The sequence below is a fragment of the Aethalodelphis obliquidens genome, unplaced genomic scaffold (assembly GCF_003676395.1).
Source record: "Aethalodelphis obliquidens isolate GAN/ISIS:26980383/991018 unplaced genomic scaffold, ASM367639v1 scaffold48, whole genome shotgun sequence".
Classification (NCBI taxonomy): Eukaryota; Metazoa; Chordata; class Mammalia; order Artiodactyla; family Delphinidae; genus Aethalodelphis; species Aethalodelphis obliquidens.
In genome coordinates, this window is record NW_020837992.1 from 2,364,777 (window position 1) to 2,384,315 (window position 19,539).

The 19,539-nt window shown below is 41.8% G+C and overlaps 1 protein-coding gene across 1 annotated transcript in view; it reads right to left on the minus strand.

Annotated features, from left to right (window-relative positions):
- LEMD1 (LEM domain containing 1) overlaps positions 1–18,434 on the minus strand; it is a 54,669-nt gene extending 36,235 nt beyond the window's left edge. The window contains exons 1-2 of the mRNA XM_027082647.1: positions 18,353–18,434; positions 17,643–17,785 (exon numbers count right to left, since the gene is read on the minus strand). Of these exons, the coding sequence (XP_026938448.1) occupies positions 17,643–17,785; positions 18,353–18,434 (225 nt within the window). The remainder of the gene's footprint in view (positions 1–17,642; positions 17,786–18,352) is intronic.
- Between the last annotated feature and the right edge of the window lie 1,105 nt (positions 18,435–19,539).

Below are 19,539 nucleotides of genomic sequence, written 5' to 3' on the forward strand. Positions count from 1 at the left end.
GATCTGCTCACCAAGAGACACCTCAAATGATTTCCAAGGGTGTCGGAAAAATCCTTTAAACCTTGTTAATTACAGAAAGTGTCAAACATATACAAAAGTAGACAGTAGTAAAATGAACCTCCACGTACCTGTCACATGCAACTTCTTTTTAATTCTCTTAAATTTAAAAATAGATATGTTAAGTAAAGCATTAGGGTAGAAATCTGTTGCAAAATCAAATTATAGGATTTCACAGCTCTTAGGCAATCAGATACTCCCTCCCTCTCTTTCCTCCTGCCATAAGGAGGTATAGGTCTTTGATTACCTTTTCTTCTATAATTTATTGCCCTTACTAACATTCCTAGAGTTCTCCTACAGTATGTAAAAGGTAGACATTTTGATTTTCAAAAAAAGAGTAATTATGGCCTATCAACATGACTCTGCAGCCATCAATAATAATAATAATTATAGGGGCTTCCCTGGTGGCGCAGTGGTTAAGAATCTGCCTGCCAATGCAGGGGACACGGGTTCGAGCCCTGGTCTGGGAAGATCCCACATGCCGCGGAGCAACTAAGCCCGTGTGCCACAACTACTGAGCCTGGGCTCTAGAGCCCGCGAGCCACAACTACTGAAGCCCGTGTGCCACAACTACTGAAGCCCATGCGCCTAGAGCCTGTGCTCTGCAACAAAAGAAACCATCACAATGAGAAGCCTGTGCCCCGCAACAAAGAGTAGCCCCTGCTCACTGCAACTAGAGAAAGCCCGCGTGCAGCAGCGAAGACCCAATGCAGCCAAAAATTAAATAAATGAATAAATAAATAAATTTATATAAAAAATAATAATTATAATGACTATTTAACAGGGAAAAGGTTATTGATTAATGTTAAACACAGTAAACAGTATAAAATTGTATGTACACAGTGATGGCAACTGTGTAAATACATACTGCCTATGCACATAAACAAAACCTAGAGAGAAAAAAATTAAATCAGAAAAAATTAAATCAATTTTTGCGTCAGGTGGCATATTTGTAGCTGATTTATTTTTCATCTTTAAACAATTCCTTTAATGTTGTTGTAATACGATTTTCACTATAAATACCATTTACAATGGCACTAAAAAATATTGGCATTCATTAAAGCAGTGGCTTAGTGAGAGTAAATGGCACCCATGGGGAAATGGAATACTTCTGCTCCTTTCTCCCCATGCTCAGAGCTAGATTCTGCAAACATAGCTGGTTTTTTGTTTTTGTTTTTGTTTTTTTGCGGTAGGCGGGCCTCTCACTGTTGTGGCCTCTCCCATTGCGGAGCACAGGCTCCGGACGCGCAGGCCCAGCGGCTATGGCTCATGGGCCCCACCGCTCTGCGGCACGTGGGATCCTCCCGGACCGGGGCACGAACCCGCGTCCCCTGCATCGGCAGGCGGACTCTCAACCACTGCGCCACCAGGGAAGCCCTCCAACCTGAATTTTTTATGGAACTTGATAAACATTCTAAAATTTATATGGAAGAACAAAGGGACAAGTAAAATAAAGACACCATTTAAAAACAACGACAAGGTGGGGGAAGGGGTGCTATGGGAATTAAGACATTCTGCTCTCAGCACAGGCTAGATGAATTAATCAGAGACCCCATTGTATTAATCATAGTTTTTATTTTCTGTATTTTATGCTTTGACATCTTGGGGCCTTGCTAATCCTTGAGAGACTGCCTCTCAGAGGGCTAGCTAGGGCCTCCCTGGTGGCGCAGTGGTTGACAGTCCGCCTGCCGATGCAGGGGACGCGGGTTCGTGCCCCGGTCCGGGAGGATCCCACATGCCACGGAGCGGCTGGGCCCATGAGCCAGGGCCGCTGAGCCTGCACGTCCGGAGCCTGTGCTCCCCAACGGGAGAGGCCACAACAGTAAGAGGCCTGCGTACTGCAAAAAAAAAAAAAAAGGGCTAGCTAATTCCTAGAGATAGTAAAGCAAGCCTTTCATATGCAAACCAAATAATCCAAAACGCATACCCCAACCACCTTCCTACCTAACTCACACACCAAGCCATTATTTCTCCTAGTTGGCCAGATATTGGACAACTAGGGACCACACTTATAGCCCAGAGCCCACTAAAATTATTCAAACTAGCTAATCCTAAAATGTTTGCCTTGCTTGACCCACTCCTTCCTGCAAACATCACACTAAAGGCATGAGCCCATGCTTTCTTTCACTCCTACCTCCTGCCTGACCCTGATACTTCCCCATGTGGCCCTGCATGGCATGATGTGCGGGTTCCTCTTGGGAGCTGTAGGTAATAAACTCTTCTTTCAAAGGCAGTTGTCTCCATGTCTATCACCTTACCATACTTGATTTAAACAAATCCTAGGTATGTATTAAAACTCCCATGTATGTATAGAAATTTGATATATGAGAAGAGTTAACACTGCAGATAAGAAGAGAAAGGACAGACTGCTCAAAAATGGTTTTGGGAACAAGATGGCTTAGATGTGCTTCTCCCAGTTTCTTTTGCTAAGTACAGCCAAAAACCTGGATGTTATATACAAAGCAAACATAAAAAGACTCTGAAAGATGGAGAGAAGCAGGTGGGCTAGGGACCTTGGGACCCGAGGGATGACATGTGGTGAGTGCTCTGAGCTTTCTTTTTACCTCACAAATCCTGGACTGGGTGCTGGAGAAGCCGTAACCTGGAAACATCAATGGGTTCAGACAAAAAGCCCCCCAAAAAGCCAAAGGACAAAGAAAGGGAAAAGGAGCAGCCTAGCAAGACAGAAAACTTTTTGACAGTAACTGCTCGACTTCAGCCAAATGGCACACTCCACCCCCAACATAAAGGCACATGGGAAGCTTGGATTTCCACTTCCACGTGTCAGAAGCCCCCTCCCCAGCTGGGTGGTGTCAGTGGAGGCCACGTGGGAGCCCCTGCAGCAGCCCAGCAATAATAAGGCACACATACACACACCAGGGCATCAGTGGAGGCCCAGTGGGGGAACTGGACTTCTACCCCCACGTGAGAGCAAAGAGTTGGCACCCCTCTTCCCCACCAGTGTGGAGTATGAGGAGGTCAGCTAAAGCAAAAGATTTAAGTAAGATCTGGAGTCTCATAACTCAAGTGAGAAAAAACAACAACAGATGCCAACACCACGATGACAAAAATATTAAAATCATCTGATCAGGATTTTAGAGCAACCACCATAAAATGTTTCAAGGAACAATATGAGACATGTTTGAAACAAATGAAAAATATTAATTCTCTGCAGATAGTACAATATATACAGAAAAACCAAATGTAAATCTTAGAATTGAAAAAAATTCAACAACCAAAATAAAAAATTTATTTAGATGGGTTTGACAGCAGAATGTAGAAAACAGGGGAAAGAATCAATGTACTTGGAGATAGACGTATATAAATCATCCAAACCAAACAAGAGAGAGAAAATAGACTAAAAACAAAACAAAAACAGAGTCTCAGAGTCTTAAGGGATTAGAAGATCTAACGTATGTAATCAGAGTTCCTAAAGCAGACGAAGATGGTCAGGCTAAAAAAGGTATTTGGAGGGCTTCCCTGGTGGCGCAGTGGTTGAGAGTCCGCCTGCCAATGCAGGGGACACGGGTTCGTGCCCCGGTCCGGGAAGATCCCACATGCCGCGGAGCGGCTGCGCCTGTGAGCCATGGCCGCTGAGCCTGCGTGTCCGGAGCCTGGGATCCGCAACGGGAGAGGCCACAACAGTGAGAGGCCCGTGTACCGCAAAAAAAAAACCCAAACAAACAACAACAACAAAAAAAGGTATTTGGAGAAATAATGGCTGACAACGTTCCAAATTTGGCAAAAAGCAGTAATCTACAGATTCAAGAAGCTGAATGAATTCCAAACAGGATAAACCTAAAGAAATCTATGCCAAGACTTGTCATAGACAAACTTCTGAAAACTTTTGTGATCTCAAAGGACATCATCAAGAAAGGCAACATACAGAATGGGAAAAAAAATATTGGTAAATCATATAGCTGATAACAGTCTAGTATTCAGAATATATAAAGAACTCTTACAAGTCAACAACAAAAAGACAAGCTAACTTGTTAAAATATAGGCATATGGCTTGAATAAACGTTTCTGCAAAGAAGATACACAAAAGGGGAATAAGCACATGAAAAGATGTTCAATATCATTAATCATTAAGGAAATGCAAAGCAAAACCACAATGAGATACTACTTTACACCTACCAGGCTGGCTTTTAAAAAAAGGTTGGAGTGGAATAAGAAGTGTTGGCAAGGATATGAGAAATTAGAATCCTCATATATAGGTAGTAGGAATGTAAAATGCTGTAGCCACTGTGGAAAACAACTAGCCATTACTAAAAAAGTTAAACATAGAATTACTATAAGACCTAGCAATTCCACTCCTAGATATATATCCAAAAGAACTGAAAACACGTACTCAAATATTTGTATGTGAATGTTCAAGGTAGCACTATTCCCAATATCCAAGAGGTGGAAAGAATCCACATGTCCATCAATGAATGAATGAATAGCAAATTGTGGTATATCCATACAATGAACTGTTAGTCATAAAAAGATACAGATACATGCTGCAACATGGATGAACCTTGAAAACCTTAAGCTAAGTGAAAGAAGTCAGTCATAAAACATCACATACTGAATGATTCCATTCAAATGAAAAATCCAAAAGTAAATTGACTGAAATAGAAAGTAGATTAATAGTTGCCAGAAGGGAATTGGGGAATAACTGCTTAATGGGTACTGAGTTTTATTTTGGGGTGATGAAAATGTTTTGAAACTAGATAGAGGTAGTAGTTTCACAGCATTATGAATGTCCTAAATGCCGCTAAAGTGTTCATTTTAAAATAGTAAATTTTATGTTATGTGAATTTAATCTCAATTAAATTTTTTTCTGATTCCTGTCATTGTACTGTGAATGTCCTTATGTCTTTAGTCTAAGGAAATACATACTAAAGTTTTGGGGAGGGAGTAAAATGTCATGATGTCTACAATTTCGTTTGAGAAAAAAATTATAGATAAAATTACAAAAAAAATGTGGTAAAAAGTTAAGACTTGGTAAACCTAGGTTAAGGCCACACAGGAACATTTTGTTGGAATCTTTCTGTAAGTTTGAAATCATTTTTTTAAATTACATTAAAAAAAAAAAAAAAAAAGACACCAAGGGGGAGTTCCCTGGTGCCTAGTGGTTAGGATTCTGGGCTCTCAATACAAAAAAAAAAAAAAAAAAAAAAGTCACCAAGAAAAGAGTGAAAAGATAAGCCCATTGGTGGGGGATGTTAGTAATGGGAGAGCTATGCATGTGTGGGGGGCAGGGGTTATATGGGAAATCTCTGTACCTTCCTCTCCATTTTGCTATGAACCTAAGACTACTGCCAAAAAATCGTTTTCTCAAAAAAGAAAAAAAAAATCCCAAGCTACTAGAAGATATGTTCTATACTTAATGACTAACAAAGGATTAGTATCCAAAATATATAGAGCTCTTATAAATTAACAAGAAAAGGGTAAACAATAGAAAAATGGGCAAGAGAAATGAACAGGCATTTCACAGATGAGAAAACACAAATGACCAACAAACATGTGAAAAGATGCTCAACTTATTAATAATAAGAAAAATACAAATTATAATCATAATGAACTACCATCCTCCAACCACTACATTGACAAAAATGAAATCTGGCAATACTAAATTTTGAAGAAGATTTAGAACAATGGAGCTCTTAATGTATTGCTGGTAGGAACATAAAATGCTGCAGCTTCTTTTCAGAGCAATTTAGCATGCTGTGTTCAGTTGAAGAGAGATATATCCTTTGATTCTACTACTAGTGGAGCAGTTCCACTCCTAGATCATTCATTCAATCAGAAGAAGATTTCTTGTACATTTACACAATGGATCATTTGTCACAATGTTTGTAGCAGCATTGCTTATATTAGAAAAACTTGGAAATGATCCAGATGTCCAATAAATAAAGAATGGATAGATATATTTTCATAATAAGTATATAGCAGTAAAAATGAATGAACTAGAGCTACAAATATGGGATGAAGCTCACAACATAATACTGAATGATAAAGGAAAGTTACAGAAGAATACTTACATTACGTTATAATTTAAATAAAGTCCAAAATCATGAGAAACTAATGTCTGTGGATACTGTAAAGAAAAGGAAAAGAATGAAAACTAGAAAATTGAGATCAGTGGTTACCTTGGGGGAAAGGAAAGAAGGGAATATGATCAGGGAGGGATACATTGGGATCTTCAACTGAATTAGCAATGATTTTTTTTTAAATCTCTGGAGTGGGACTCTACTCATTATGTGATTCTTTATAAATTTTTGGATGTGTAAGATATGTTATAATAAAATGTCAAAAAAAGTTTTTCAGGTTTGAGATTTTTTTTTGTCCACTTGGGAGAATTCCAGGTACCCATATGCATATGTGTCAGCCCATTTTAACTCTCATTATTCCTGTAGCATGGTTTAATGTGTGAATGGAAGAGTCACCAACGAGTGCCTCGCAAGGACTTTCTTTGCAAAGCAATCATCAGAAAGAAAGTCTTTGCTTCCATGGGTGAACAGATGTTCTGGAGTCCTTCTGCGATATAAAAAAAAGGGACACTGGGGGGAGCTGTTTCACTACTCAGGTGCCTGGTTGTTTTTCCGCCCCTCTGGCAGCTTGATATACTGGAAAGGGCAATAGAATGGAAACTGGGAGACTGGAATTCGATTCCAATTTTTCTTCTAACTCTCTGTGCTTTGGGCAAGTCATATGCCCTCTCTGCTTGTTTCCTCATCTATAAGATGAACCATGTAGCCTCCTCCAAGAAGCCTTTCAGATAGTAAATTCCATAATCAATAATTATCTATAGTAAATCATGCCTGGACCCATGAATTGCGACGAATAGTGCCTGGTGCTCACAAAGCCCTAACAAGTCCCAAGAGATTAAAATAACTCAGGGGTCCTCATGTGAGAGGTACAACAGGAAATTCCTCTCCCTAAAATGGATACATATATCTATACTCATAATGCAAATTATAAATTAGCTAAAGTCAGTAATGGTTATATTCTTAGATGAAAGGGAAAGGAAAGCTGCGTTTCCTAAACAAATTCATATTTTTCCTACAGAAAAAGACCACCACTGCTCATAATTCAGTTTTATGAAAACAAATAAGTTTACCTTTATTATCATCTTAGAATCATTGTAATCAGAATTTGGTTTCACTATCTCTTCCTGCTGCTCTTGTATTTCAAAGCTGGGTTCTACTACACAGAAAGAATCAGCATGTAATCAATAAGATAAAGGTATATTGATCATTAGGCATATTTAAGCATATCTACCAGGAGGTCAGTATTTTTACAAGAAGAATGTTAAATTACATTCCTTGTAAGGATGGCATTTAGCTCCCATTAGCACATGTCATAGGTAAGAACAAAGGGCTTATTAAGTAGTTATAGAATATGTAATTTACTCTTCACTTTGATCCAACTGTAATATATAACTACTATTGGGAATAAGGATGCTTTTCAATTAATTAAGAAACTATTGTAGAGATGTTTAACCTGATCAGGTCTCCTAAAATCGTGACATGCAACTCAAACCACACAGTTAATGGTAGTCTTAATGGTAGTATATTCCCTTGGTACATTGGGCCTTCTGATTGCAGCACTTGAGGTAGGCCCTGCACATGATAATTATAGGCCTACAAGGTATATTATCAGCAACAATAGCAACTGAGACACAGAGAGTAAAAATCCTATTAAAGTCCTGGCACAAAGACAATGAAACAGACCTCAGAACTGGAAACGAAAAAGAGACATGAAGCTTTCTTTCTCTTCCTTTTCCTTCCCTGGAATGTCAGTGTGTCCTGCACCGCAAGTGTGGCAGAGGGGACATGGACTCAGAGTGTCAGCATGCCTGCAGGACAATGAAATGGGGTAGGGAGCTATGGATATGGAGGGGACTTTGGGGTGCCTGGTGGTTGAAGAACAAGAGCAGTAGGGGAGGGGACCGCATGGAGGCTTTAGTGTGCCCTTTGTCCAAGGAGGACAGTAAGGGGAGGGCCACATAGAGGTGCTGGCATGTCCAGGGGTCAAGGAAGTGATGATGGGGACCATGCAGAGGAGGAGCAGGCTACTATGATTGTGAGATTGGTTACACTGAGAAAATTAGAAAATTGAGCAAAAATGTAAACATATTGGGGCTAATGGAAGGCAGGTTTCTCACTGTCAGAGAAGTGACTTACAAACACAGAAAGGGGAAAGGTTAGAAAGAACACTGCAACGCTGGATTGTAATTGGAGGTCAATATGGACTCATGGTTTAAAAATACATAGAGAAGCGCCCGGCTAGCTCAGTCGGTAGAGCATGAGACTCTTAAAAATACATAGAGAGAGAGATATAAAAATAGTGATAGATGCATATGTGTATGTGTACATATACACAAACATTTATTTTCTAGCTCTGTCCACTGAGAGGGCCTAGAAGCAACAACTCTCCAGCAACCAGGAGCTCACTGAAGGCCTAGATCTTGGTTTCTGAATTGATATCCTGCAGTAAAAGGAACCAGCGTTCCTGCGGCAGAAAAAGCCCAAGATGGGTCTGAAACATCTTGTTGGGCCAGAAATTAAGGAAATGCTCAAGGAATGATGAGGACACGTCAAAAGGACACAGTATCCATCTTTTTTTTTTTCTTTTTTTTGCCACATGGCATGTGGCATCTTAGTTCCCTGACCAGGGATTGAACCCACTCCCCCTTCAGTGGAAGCGTGGAGTCTTCACCACTGGACTGCCAGGGCTCCCACTAGCCAAATCTGGGACAAATTGAGCATTAGGATAAATAATCATATCAACAGATACAACCACTGAAATGAAGAGTCAATGAACTCATACTAGTATGAATGAATGAATGAATGAACAGACATATGAACAAACCAACCAACCAATCAACCAACAAATAAACAAATAAATGAGGGTGAAGGGAAAGTCTTCCTCACAATAGAATACCAACTAATAAACTTAGAAGAAATAATAGAAATAGAAACTTCCAATGGGCCATCATGATGATGGAAGTTGAATTAGGCAGTCACTTATGGGTACTGGGCTAATGGATAAGGTTTGATGAGGTGTCATTTCAGAATATCTCCCCACAAAATACTGTTCCGTTCCAAAGGGGAAAATGATGACTTTATGGAGGAATCTGAGAGACACCAACTTTTCCAGGTGATTAAGGCTGGCATTACCAGCAGTGAAACAGAATGAGAAGAGCACAGCATCATTTCTGAGGAATTCCTGCCTGGATGCATGGCCTCTATGAATAGTCAAAAGAAAAATCAGAAAAATCACCTGCAGAATGAAGGGCCTATGCTCTTTAAAACAGTCAAGGGCATTTGACAGGGAAAGACTGAGGCACTGTTGTTCCAGACTGAAGGAGGCTGAAAAGACCTGACAATTAAAGGCAACACATGTTCCTGGATTGGCCTTGGACCAGAAAGCAAAAGATATTATTGGAACAGTTGATGAAATCTGAATGGGGTCTGAATATCGGATGTTAGCATTGAATCAATGTAAATTTCATTATTTGGAGTGTTATACGGTGGTTATGTGGGAAAGTATCCTTTGGGGGTAGCAGAATACATGCTGGAAGGCTGAGGGGCTTCATGTCTACAGTTTGCTCTCAGTGGTTCAGAAAGACATAATGGTTCTCAGTGGTTCAGAAAGACGTACCTGCATGCATGCACACACACACAAACACACACACTAAGGACCTACTGTATAGCACAGGGAACTATACTCAATATTTTGTAATAACCTATAAGGGAAAAGAAGCTGAAAAAGAATATATATATATATATGTATAACTGAATCACTGTGCTGTACACCTGAAACTAACACAACATTGTAAATCAACTGTAGTTCAATTAAAAAAAAGTGTGGTAAAAGGTAACAATTAGATTATCTGGGATATGGGAATTCTATGTACTATTCTGGCAACTTTCCCTAAGTTTGAACTTACCTCAAAATAAATTGTTCAAAAAAATGTTTAAAGGGGCACGGGATGGATTTAAACCTAAGATTGAGAAGAAGGAATCCTATATACTGGGAGGGCACATATGACTTTTTTTAAATGCTTGGTCTGCCTCATTCAACACACGGTGCCCACAGAGAACAATCTTTAGTTACATCTGTATAGTTAACTATATAAACGTATCTGTAGGCACCTGTAAATCACATTCTATGGCACTCGGGAGTTCAGTACTAAAGATTCAGTTTCCATTATATTATTTTTCACTAATTATATTGCTTTGTATTGCAGATAATTAAAGATCATGCTTTTTATATAATAATAATATTAATGATAGAATAATACTTATTGCACTTATACAACTCTTATTATATGTCATCACTACTCTATTTTACATATTTCTACTGAATCCTCACAACACTCTATGAAGTTGAGACTATTATTATCCGTATTTATAGATGATGAAACTAAGACACAGAGAGGCCAAGTGTCTTGTCAAAGTTAGTGGCAGAACTGGGATTTGAACCCAGGCAGTCAGACTCTAGAGTCCATATTTTTGGTACACATATTCTTTGTTTCCAGAGCTCTATTTAAATTTCTTCAGGACAGAAACTACGGCTCCTTTTGCTCCTATTTTCTTCTGAAGAAGGTCTAGCACAATGCCCTGTACACAATAAATAGTTGTTAACTCACAGGCTGAGATCCAGGAGTGGAAGCTCTGCTACAACCACTCCCTGGATGGTCATCAATTTGTGATGACCTAAGCATTGTCTCTCAAGAGAATACATCAAGGTATGTCCAGGAGATGCCACAGACTAGGAAGTCAGAAAGCAAGCTCTTCAACATCAGTGTAGGGTAAAGTTTCCTTTCAGTTTGGCCAACAGGGACTGAGTAACTCCCTCTCCCCCCATATGTTGAATTAAACATAGAGGATTCAGACATAGGTTTTTACCCTCAAAAGTTTACAGCCCAGAGCAAAAGCTCCTGGGCCGAGGGTGGAAGTAGGGGTTGATTGAAAAGGCAGATTCCTAGAACCAGACCCACAGAATCCATTTTGAGAAACTCCTAGTGGAATGTAGTATAGGACAGGTGGCAAGATGAGAAGAAGGCATTCCAGGATGGGAGAACAGAATGAACAGAGGTTCTGGCAGGAAACAGCATGCTCTGTCTGGGAGAGAATAAGGAAACACCCAGATGGGGCCAGGAGCACACACCTGCCCGGGTCAGCTGCCCTCTGGGTATTGCCTGCATCAGTCCTCCGCTACCAGCATGCACGTCCAAACACTTCACCCTTTGGAACCACTCCCAAACCCGGGGTGACAATATGCCCTGTTTCGCCAGGACAGTACTGCTTTACTTCTGTTATTCCAGAGTCCCTTCTGGTTAGTCTCCCCTTTCATTCTCAAAAGTATCCTGTTTGGGATGATAAATTATATGATCCCTACTGCCCCCAAACCCTATTTTCTTTCCTCTTTAGGGGAAGGGGACTTAGAGCCTGAGTTATACACGTTGGCTTAACTCCCTCCTCCATCAGTGGAAACATAAACTGTGTTTAGAGTCTATCTGATGAAAAAAAAAAACAATTAAAAAAAATAATGACCTGGCTTTCCGGTGGTCTTAATCACCAAATCAAATGGGCCATATATGTGACTTGATAAAACACACAGAATATGAAAAAGTGTCCACAAGTCGACATAATCCAAATCTCAAAGTGGTTTGTATTCCACTAGAAAGCTACTAAAATGAGAGGAAAATGTGTGTTCATTGGTGTTTCAAAGAAATGCAAATACTACCTTTGCAGGTACTTAGAGGACTGTTAGGTACAGACCACTGCTTTTAAGTAATTAAGGTCTATGGTGTTCGACAAGTGTCTCAATAAACACATGTTCTACCACCTTTTACATGGAAATTTAAGTGCTTATTTACATTTACTTTCAGATTTAAAGTTGAACAGATGTCTTGGGGCCCTTCTGAGAATCAAAATGGCTTATGTAAATCCTTCAGATCAAAACATTTTATGCCATCACAAACTTTCTATTAAATTCTATTGCCAATTCAAAATATTGATGTGGTTTTATTTCGGGTTTATGTAAAGCAAAGACTGAAGGGCACTGGTCCCACCTGATGCATTTTTAAATACTCAGGCTGCTGTTTCTCCTGTAAATGTCTTTGCAGGAACTATACAAAAGGGTTTTCTGTGGAAACAAGGTTTAATGAATGGAAAGGATTCCTTTAATGGACCATTTAGAAGATTTTTAAAAACCTTTTAGAAAATTTATAAGATATCTGAATTCCTTCATCTAATTTGAATTATGTTTAAACGGGAAGTTAAAGCTAGAGCGTACTGCAGGAGTGTTTACTTGGGGGCTCCTTTGCATTTGGTATTTAAACTCAGCAGGTAGTTTACATACTAGATCACATTTGTAAACTTAACCTATTTGTCACTAGAGTGTTTGATGAGGTAAGCTTTGGGATCCTACTATGTGCAAGAGCCCGTGACAGCCAACGAAGGGAACAAAAGGCAACTGTAAAGGGATGCACAGGATTGGCCTTTGAGACGTTCCTTAAGTGATCACAATATTTTAACAGGAAGAAAAATGGGGAGGGGGTGGGAAAATGAAAGGAATTCCAGGCATAAAGAACAGTTGAGGCAAAGGCACGTGGGAAGAAAGTGTGAGAGATGCAGAAACAAGTAATTATGGTTTGGATCCGACGATGAGGGAGAGAAAGTTACAGGAGACATTGGTGTCTCCTCATGGTGCATAGTAAGTTTGCCTCTTGTTGTAAAGTCTCCAGGCAAATTAATAATGTGATTCAATCTCTGCTGATAGAGTTGGACCTGAATTGGGAAAAGTTGGAGGAAGAGGCCAGTTAGGAGGATTTTGCAACTGTTAAAAAAAAAAAATTGTTTTTAAGTAGCTGAACGCAAGCTAAGATAGCAGCAGTGGGAAGAGAAGGGGGGATAATTTTTTAAAAACTCATAATTCTAATCCATGGGACTTGGCAATTATTTATACCTAAGGAGCTGAGGGGAGGCTTTGAGCCTGGACAGTGGGAAGGCAGTAAAGCCATCAGGATAAACAGAGGCCACAAATGCAGGTTGGGGTGAGTGAAAATGAGCTTGATCCTGGATACCCTGAATGTGAGGTGCTGGAATATAACCCCAGGGGGAAGTATAAATACATATATCTAATCTTTGAAATGTTCATAATGACAAACATTTGTTGGGTGAATGCGGGAAGGAGGGAAAGCAGGAGGGGAAGAGAAGGAGAAGGAAGGAGTTCTCCAGGACAGAAAGCAGCTGGATATGCAGGCCTAAGCCTAGGAGGGGTGTCCTGTGTGGAGGTTCTATGTGGAGTCACGACATAGAGGCGGGAAGTGAGGAGACAGCAAGGGAAGGGAAGAGGGCTGAAGACAGACCTCAGGCACAAGCTTCTTTAGGGGTCAAAAGACAAAGACTCAGCACAGAACAGGAAGAGGGTAGAACCAAGAGAGCACAGAGCTGCCAAAACCGAAGAAAGCAGGTGTCTCTAAATAAGGAGGGACAGTGGTCAGAAGACTGAGAAAGGCTCCCTAGAGTTGACGACCTGGAGTTCATTATGTGAGCTAATGATGTGCCAGGTCCAGGGCTAAGAGCGTTACTGGCCTTTCCCTTCCCAGCCACCCTGTAAGCGGACGCTGCTATTAAGCGCTGCACTAGGGGAGGCTTAGATCTGTTAAGGTCGCACAACTAGCAAGTGGAAGGGCAGGGTCTCTAAGCCGGCTGGGCTTACCCAAACCTGTTACTCTCACACACCTGGTCTTGTGCTTCAATGACCGCAGTGTCCGGGAGAGAGAGAGAGAGAGAGAGACGGGAACAGGAACTCACAGTTATTCCATGCTCACTGTGGGTCTATACGAGACCACGGGCGGCAAAAGGAGAGAGAGGGGACAACAGCTGGAGGCGAGAGAGGGTGGCTATCTCAGGGTGAGGAGATGGCGCAGGGGGACACTGTGACTCTGGGTCCTATGCTAGAACGTGGAAATAGTTTCAGAAAACAGAAACCTTCATTAAAATGAGCTGTTTTAAACCAGGATTTTACCATTGTAACAGAATGTAGTGACTCTCTATTTCCCTTCTTAATACACATGAAAAGTGCTACTTTCTATATTTAATATATGTGTAAAAGTATTCATGCATTAGAATTGTACATACTTTTTTGGGTCCCTTGTTTTTTTCTGATGAGAATATGATATTTCCTTTCAAAATGATAGTGGCATTAAGCTCTGGATCATGGGAAACAAAAGGAAAATAGGCCATGAGAACATATGAGCTAGCAAAGGGAATACACACCAATGGTAGGAGTGAATTCTCTCAACTGTAGGGCAAAGATTTTTGTGAGGGGAAGAAAATTCACTTTGCCTTTCTGAGGGAAAAGAACATTTCTGCAGTGGCCTTTGTGGAACACACAGGCCTTCCCCTGGGAGCACAGGGAGGGCTTCTACCAGGGAGGCTGTCACATTTGTACGCCTCTGCGAGAAATACATTGCAGAGCCTGAGCTGGCTGCTCATCTGGGCGCGTTTTTAGTCTAGTCATTGCCCCTTCAAAGCAGCTGTAAGCCTCATGCATCCCTGATTGTCAAGATAGGGAAGGAGGATTTCTTCTGTATCCCAAGAAGCATGCAGGGGAGGGCAGGCCAAACCTGTGCAAAAAGGCTTTAAAAGCAGGGGAACCGCCAGGAGCAGAAAAGGTTGTTGATCAACCCTCGGCTTCAGTCTGTGAAGAAGCATTTTGATAAACTTGGAGCAGTTGTGTGCTGTTGGACATTCAGCAGAGGTTTTAATGCAGGGGATTTTATTAATTAATTTATTTTTATTTTTTGCTGCATTGGGTCCTCTTTGCTGCGCACAGGCTTTCTCCAGTTGTGGTGAGCAGGGGCCACTGTTCCTTGCGGTGCACAGGCCTCTCATTGCGGTGGCTTCTCCTGAAGCATGGGCTTCAGTTATTGTGGTACGTGTGCTCAGTAATTGTGGCAGGTGGGCTCTGGAGCGCAGGCTCAGCAGTTGTGGCGCACGGGCCTAGCTGCTCCGCAGCATGTGGGATCCTCCCGGACCAGGGCTCGAACCCATGTCTCCTGCATTGGCAGGCGGATTCCCAACCACTGCGCCACCAGAGAAGCCCTAATGCAGGGGATTTTAAATGAGTTCTCCATGTCACAGATATTTGGGAAGTTTGAAAAGAGGTGAGATCATTAACGCTATGTCCACCTAGTGACAAAACAATGAGTGAAAATGAGAAAAATCGAATCCACCCATTGTTTGGATGACCTAATGCTCAGCCTCAGGTCTGGAACTGCCCTGCCCCTCCAGCACAACCCCACCCCAGGCCAGGATGTCTCTGTGAAATGCCCAAGGCTGAATTCCACAAGATCCCATGAGTTCCATGACAACCCCTCCATTCTAATGGCACTAGGGTCTTATTGAGGGTCCTCAACGGGCAGATTCAAACATCCAATTCAGACCTGACCTTGAGAAGCAGGTTTTCTGTTTGTATTAACCACCGGCCATTGACACTGCAGAATAGCATTACAAGAGTAGGACTGAACCAGAGCTTCCCCCTCTGACCTGACTGCCCGCAGTTGGCTAGCATCAGGTAGACAGTCTAAAGCAAACCGAAGGACCAGCTTTCTCCTAGCCCTCGCATAAATGCACCTCTTCGGAGGGCTACATGCTGGGAACCGGGATGGCTTGAGACCACAACAGCTTGCTTGTGCAGGTCTGACCTGCAGTCCTGGGCAGTCGTGAGCAGTGAGTGTACAAGCCTTCCTCTCTGGAATCTTCTAGTCTGACACTGCTTTTCATCAGAGGGCTGGTCTAGTCCCCTCAGCTCGTATCTTTGGCAGGGAACAGAGGCAGCCCCAGGTCTGGGTCAAGACTTTGAAGGCATCTCACATCCAGAAAGGGTCTGGGGTCGTCACTTGCCTTGAGGTACCCCCATGCCAGCTGTTCTGCTCAGGGGCCAGTGGGGTCTGTCCCCAAACTTTGCTGCCATTTCCAAATGAGGCCATGCCAGACTCTCGGGGAAAGCTCCCAGTGCCTGCGCCACCACCAATACCAGGCGTTACAGGGGACTTTTCAGAGGGCCCCAGGCACTTACATTGTTTGTTGAGCTCTTAATTTGAACTATATGAAACTGCCATTTTTTGTCCAGACATGGACAAAAATGTCATCTGTTCATCCTCATAATAGAAATTGTGAGAAAAGTGTAGAGTATGTGGTTGAAAGAGCACAATTATGACAGCCAGACCCGGGTTCAAATCTCAGTTCTGTCACAGTATATTCAATATATGCGAATTCCTGCTGTGTGCCTAGTACTGTTCTAGGACCTGGACACGTGATGGTAATGAAGACAGACGGACCTCACTCTTCATGGCACCTTCTAATGGAAGCTTATCTTTGGGGGCTACTTCCTAGCTATATGATGTTGGGCCAGTCACCTGGCCTGTCTGAACTTCACCTAAGTATTGTGAAGGTTAAATGAGATAATGCCTGTTAGGCCAGAAATGCACTGATGGCCTTCAATAAGTGATAGTTTCTGTTATTTTACTGCGGCTCACATAGGACTCCTAATAAATATTTATTGGATGAAAGAGCCTCGGAATGCATTGTGGGAATCTTCAAGCCCACCCCTAAGAGCCCAAACTGGACACCCCTGCAGGAGAACGGTGCACCTGGGGCAGGGGCCACTTAAAGGGAAACCCACGGATCCCAGAGTTCACCACTCCCGCCCTCCCTGGGACCTGGAAGAGACCAGCTGTGGTCAGCCCAGATTAAATCAGGAAGGCAGTAGGCACAGGAGGAGTTTGGAGAGGTGCAACCTAGTTCATATTTCATTTTTTTTTAATTTTTAAAAAAATTTATTTATATTTTATTTTTGGCTGTGTTGGGTCTTTGTTGCTGTGTGCGAGCTTTCTCTAGTTGCGGCAAGCGGGGGCTGCTCTTCGTTGCGGTGTGCGGGCTACTCAGTGCGGTGGCTTCTCTTGTTGCGGAGCATGGGCTTTAGGCGCGCAGGCTTCAGTAGTTGTGGTACGTGGGCTCAGTAGTTGCGGCTCGCGGGCTCTAGAGCGCAGGCTCATTAGTTGTGGCGCACAGGCTTAGTTGCTCCGTGGCATGTGGGATCTTCCCGGACCAGGGCTCAAACCCGTGTCCCCTGCATTGGCAGGCGGATTCTTAACCACTGCGCCACCAGGGAAGTCCCTAGTTCATATTTCTTAATGGATGTGCAATCGTTTAATCTGAAGAAAATCATTGTCAAATTTATTGATTGAGGCAAAGCAGAGGTTGAGACCTCAAAAGAGACCTGGAAATCACCTGTAGGAACTTCCGGTTTTAGAAATCAAACACAGAGTTGGCTCTGTTTAGTAAGAGAACGTGCAGAATGACCAGTCCTTCCCCTGACAGTCTACCCCACTGAGGCACTGGCATGAATGTAGACATGGAGTTAACAGATTCCTTTTGCAGCCCAAGGGCCTATTTTCCAGGCTCTGTGTGCAAAGAGCCCGTAGGGATATTTCACAGGTCACCCTGCCTACCATTTAAAGCTGCATAAATCATGCCGGACAAGGTATGAGTAAGCGCACAGCTGCTATCTACAGTACAGCTTCTGATGGTACCTTCACTGTCATCATAGTCCTGAGCTCTGTCCAGTTCTCTGGGTCCGTTCATCTCGGGTGATGCACAGGGAGTTGAGACCAACAATTGCACTAACTTCTTTTCCTTCACTTTTCTGGTGGAAGCTGAGGAGGAACGTGGAGAGCAGTTAAGTTGCTCTGTTTGTGTATGTGATCTCACTGGATTCAAAATATTTCACAGTTCAGGTCCTTATTCTTGTATCTTACATTATTGGCTAATTATGGCTTTTACGATAAGGTAGACCCCACAACTACTCAACTCACTCCTTTCCTTCCACCATCACTTAAGGTGGGGCCTCTGTGGACTGGCCACGGAGTCAGACATTGGGTACATTGGGGAACAAGACAGACGAAGTTGTACATCCTATGTGCGGGAAATATGGACAGTAAGTACATAAACAGTTAACACAGTGCACATACTAGAAATGCATAAAGAGCCCAGGGTGATATAATCCAGAGTAACTGGTGTTTCACTACTGTAAAAAAACAATCCTTCCTCTTTGGCACCAAATTTACTAATCTGTGAGTAAGAGCTGGGTTTTAAATTTTTTTCCTCTTTCTATTTTAATGGTTTTTATTGCATAGGTTCCTTCCACTGTAAATAATTCTCGATCTTTGGAGGTAGCTTATAGGTAATCATTGAGTAGTCTCTAATACTTGCTGCATACATACGTAGTATTGGGCCAGGTGAAAATCCAAACTTGTCAAGTTCGTTCTGTAATTCATCGTCACTCAGACACTTCACATCCACCATGGTGATAAAAGTTTGGTCTCCTTTCTGACAGTGGAATCCTTGAAATAGCAAAACATTAAGTTCCTTAAGACAGACTTACAAATGAGAACTAAAACTTGACCGGTCCACAGAAGTGTTTATGACCCCAGCTCCCCAATCTTGGAGGCACACAAGCAGTAAAGCAAAAAATCACCATTTTCTGCCATTTTTCTGTCATAAATCTCTTCTGGATTTAGTGGCCTCAATGAAAATCTTTGGATGGGTGTCACTTTCCCCAGCGTCTTTGGGGTTCAATTATATCTAACTTTTCTACTCAACTAATGGAAGAAAAATCTTCTGCACAAAATGAACAGATATTTCCATTACTGCTTAGGAACTCTAAGTTAAGACCCAAGCTCTGGGAAGAAGTTAATTAAACATGAAAGAGCTGAGAGAGATTTTTCAGTGAGTTAAATAAAAGTTATTTATCCCTGCCCTCCTTTTGATGAGAGCACAGAGAGTACAGAGCATTCAGTTATTGCAAACAGTAGTCTTTTCACACTTGTAATTTAACTCTGAACATAATGAGATGGTAGTTTTTAATTAACCACCAGCAGACTTTGTAATTGCTGAATTGGCATTTGAAAAAAGTCAGCTCTTCATTCTCTGGCACACAAATTGATTTATATAGATTTAGGCAAGTCTTGATATGGCTTTCCAAATCTGCACAGCCTCAAGTTCAATCAGTTTTATTCCGTTGATCCCTTTATCCCCTAAAAGTGACCCCTCCACCTACTTAACAAGATCCTAAAAAGACAGACGCATTTGTCCAACCTTTTAACAAACCTTTTAATTCAGGAGTTTATTTATTGTACCTCGTTTCTATTATGTTTCCAGTCTTTTAATATTGCAGTGAAAATGACTGCAAGACAACTACTCAGCATAGGAGGATCTGGACCAATTTTAAGTGCTGACTTTGCCTTTATTGGTGGTCAGTCAATGTCCAATTAGGAAGAACATTGTATACAAGCTGGAAAAAGCTGCGAATTGTCGTGTGTAACAGGGTTGTTCAAGAACACCTAGCTTACCAGTTCTCCACCTTAAAGCTATACTTTGACCAGAGTCACATCCTGGCACACAGTAGGTT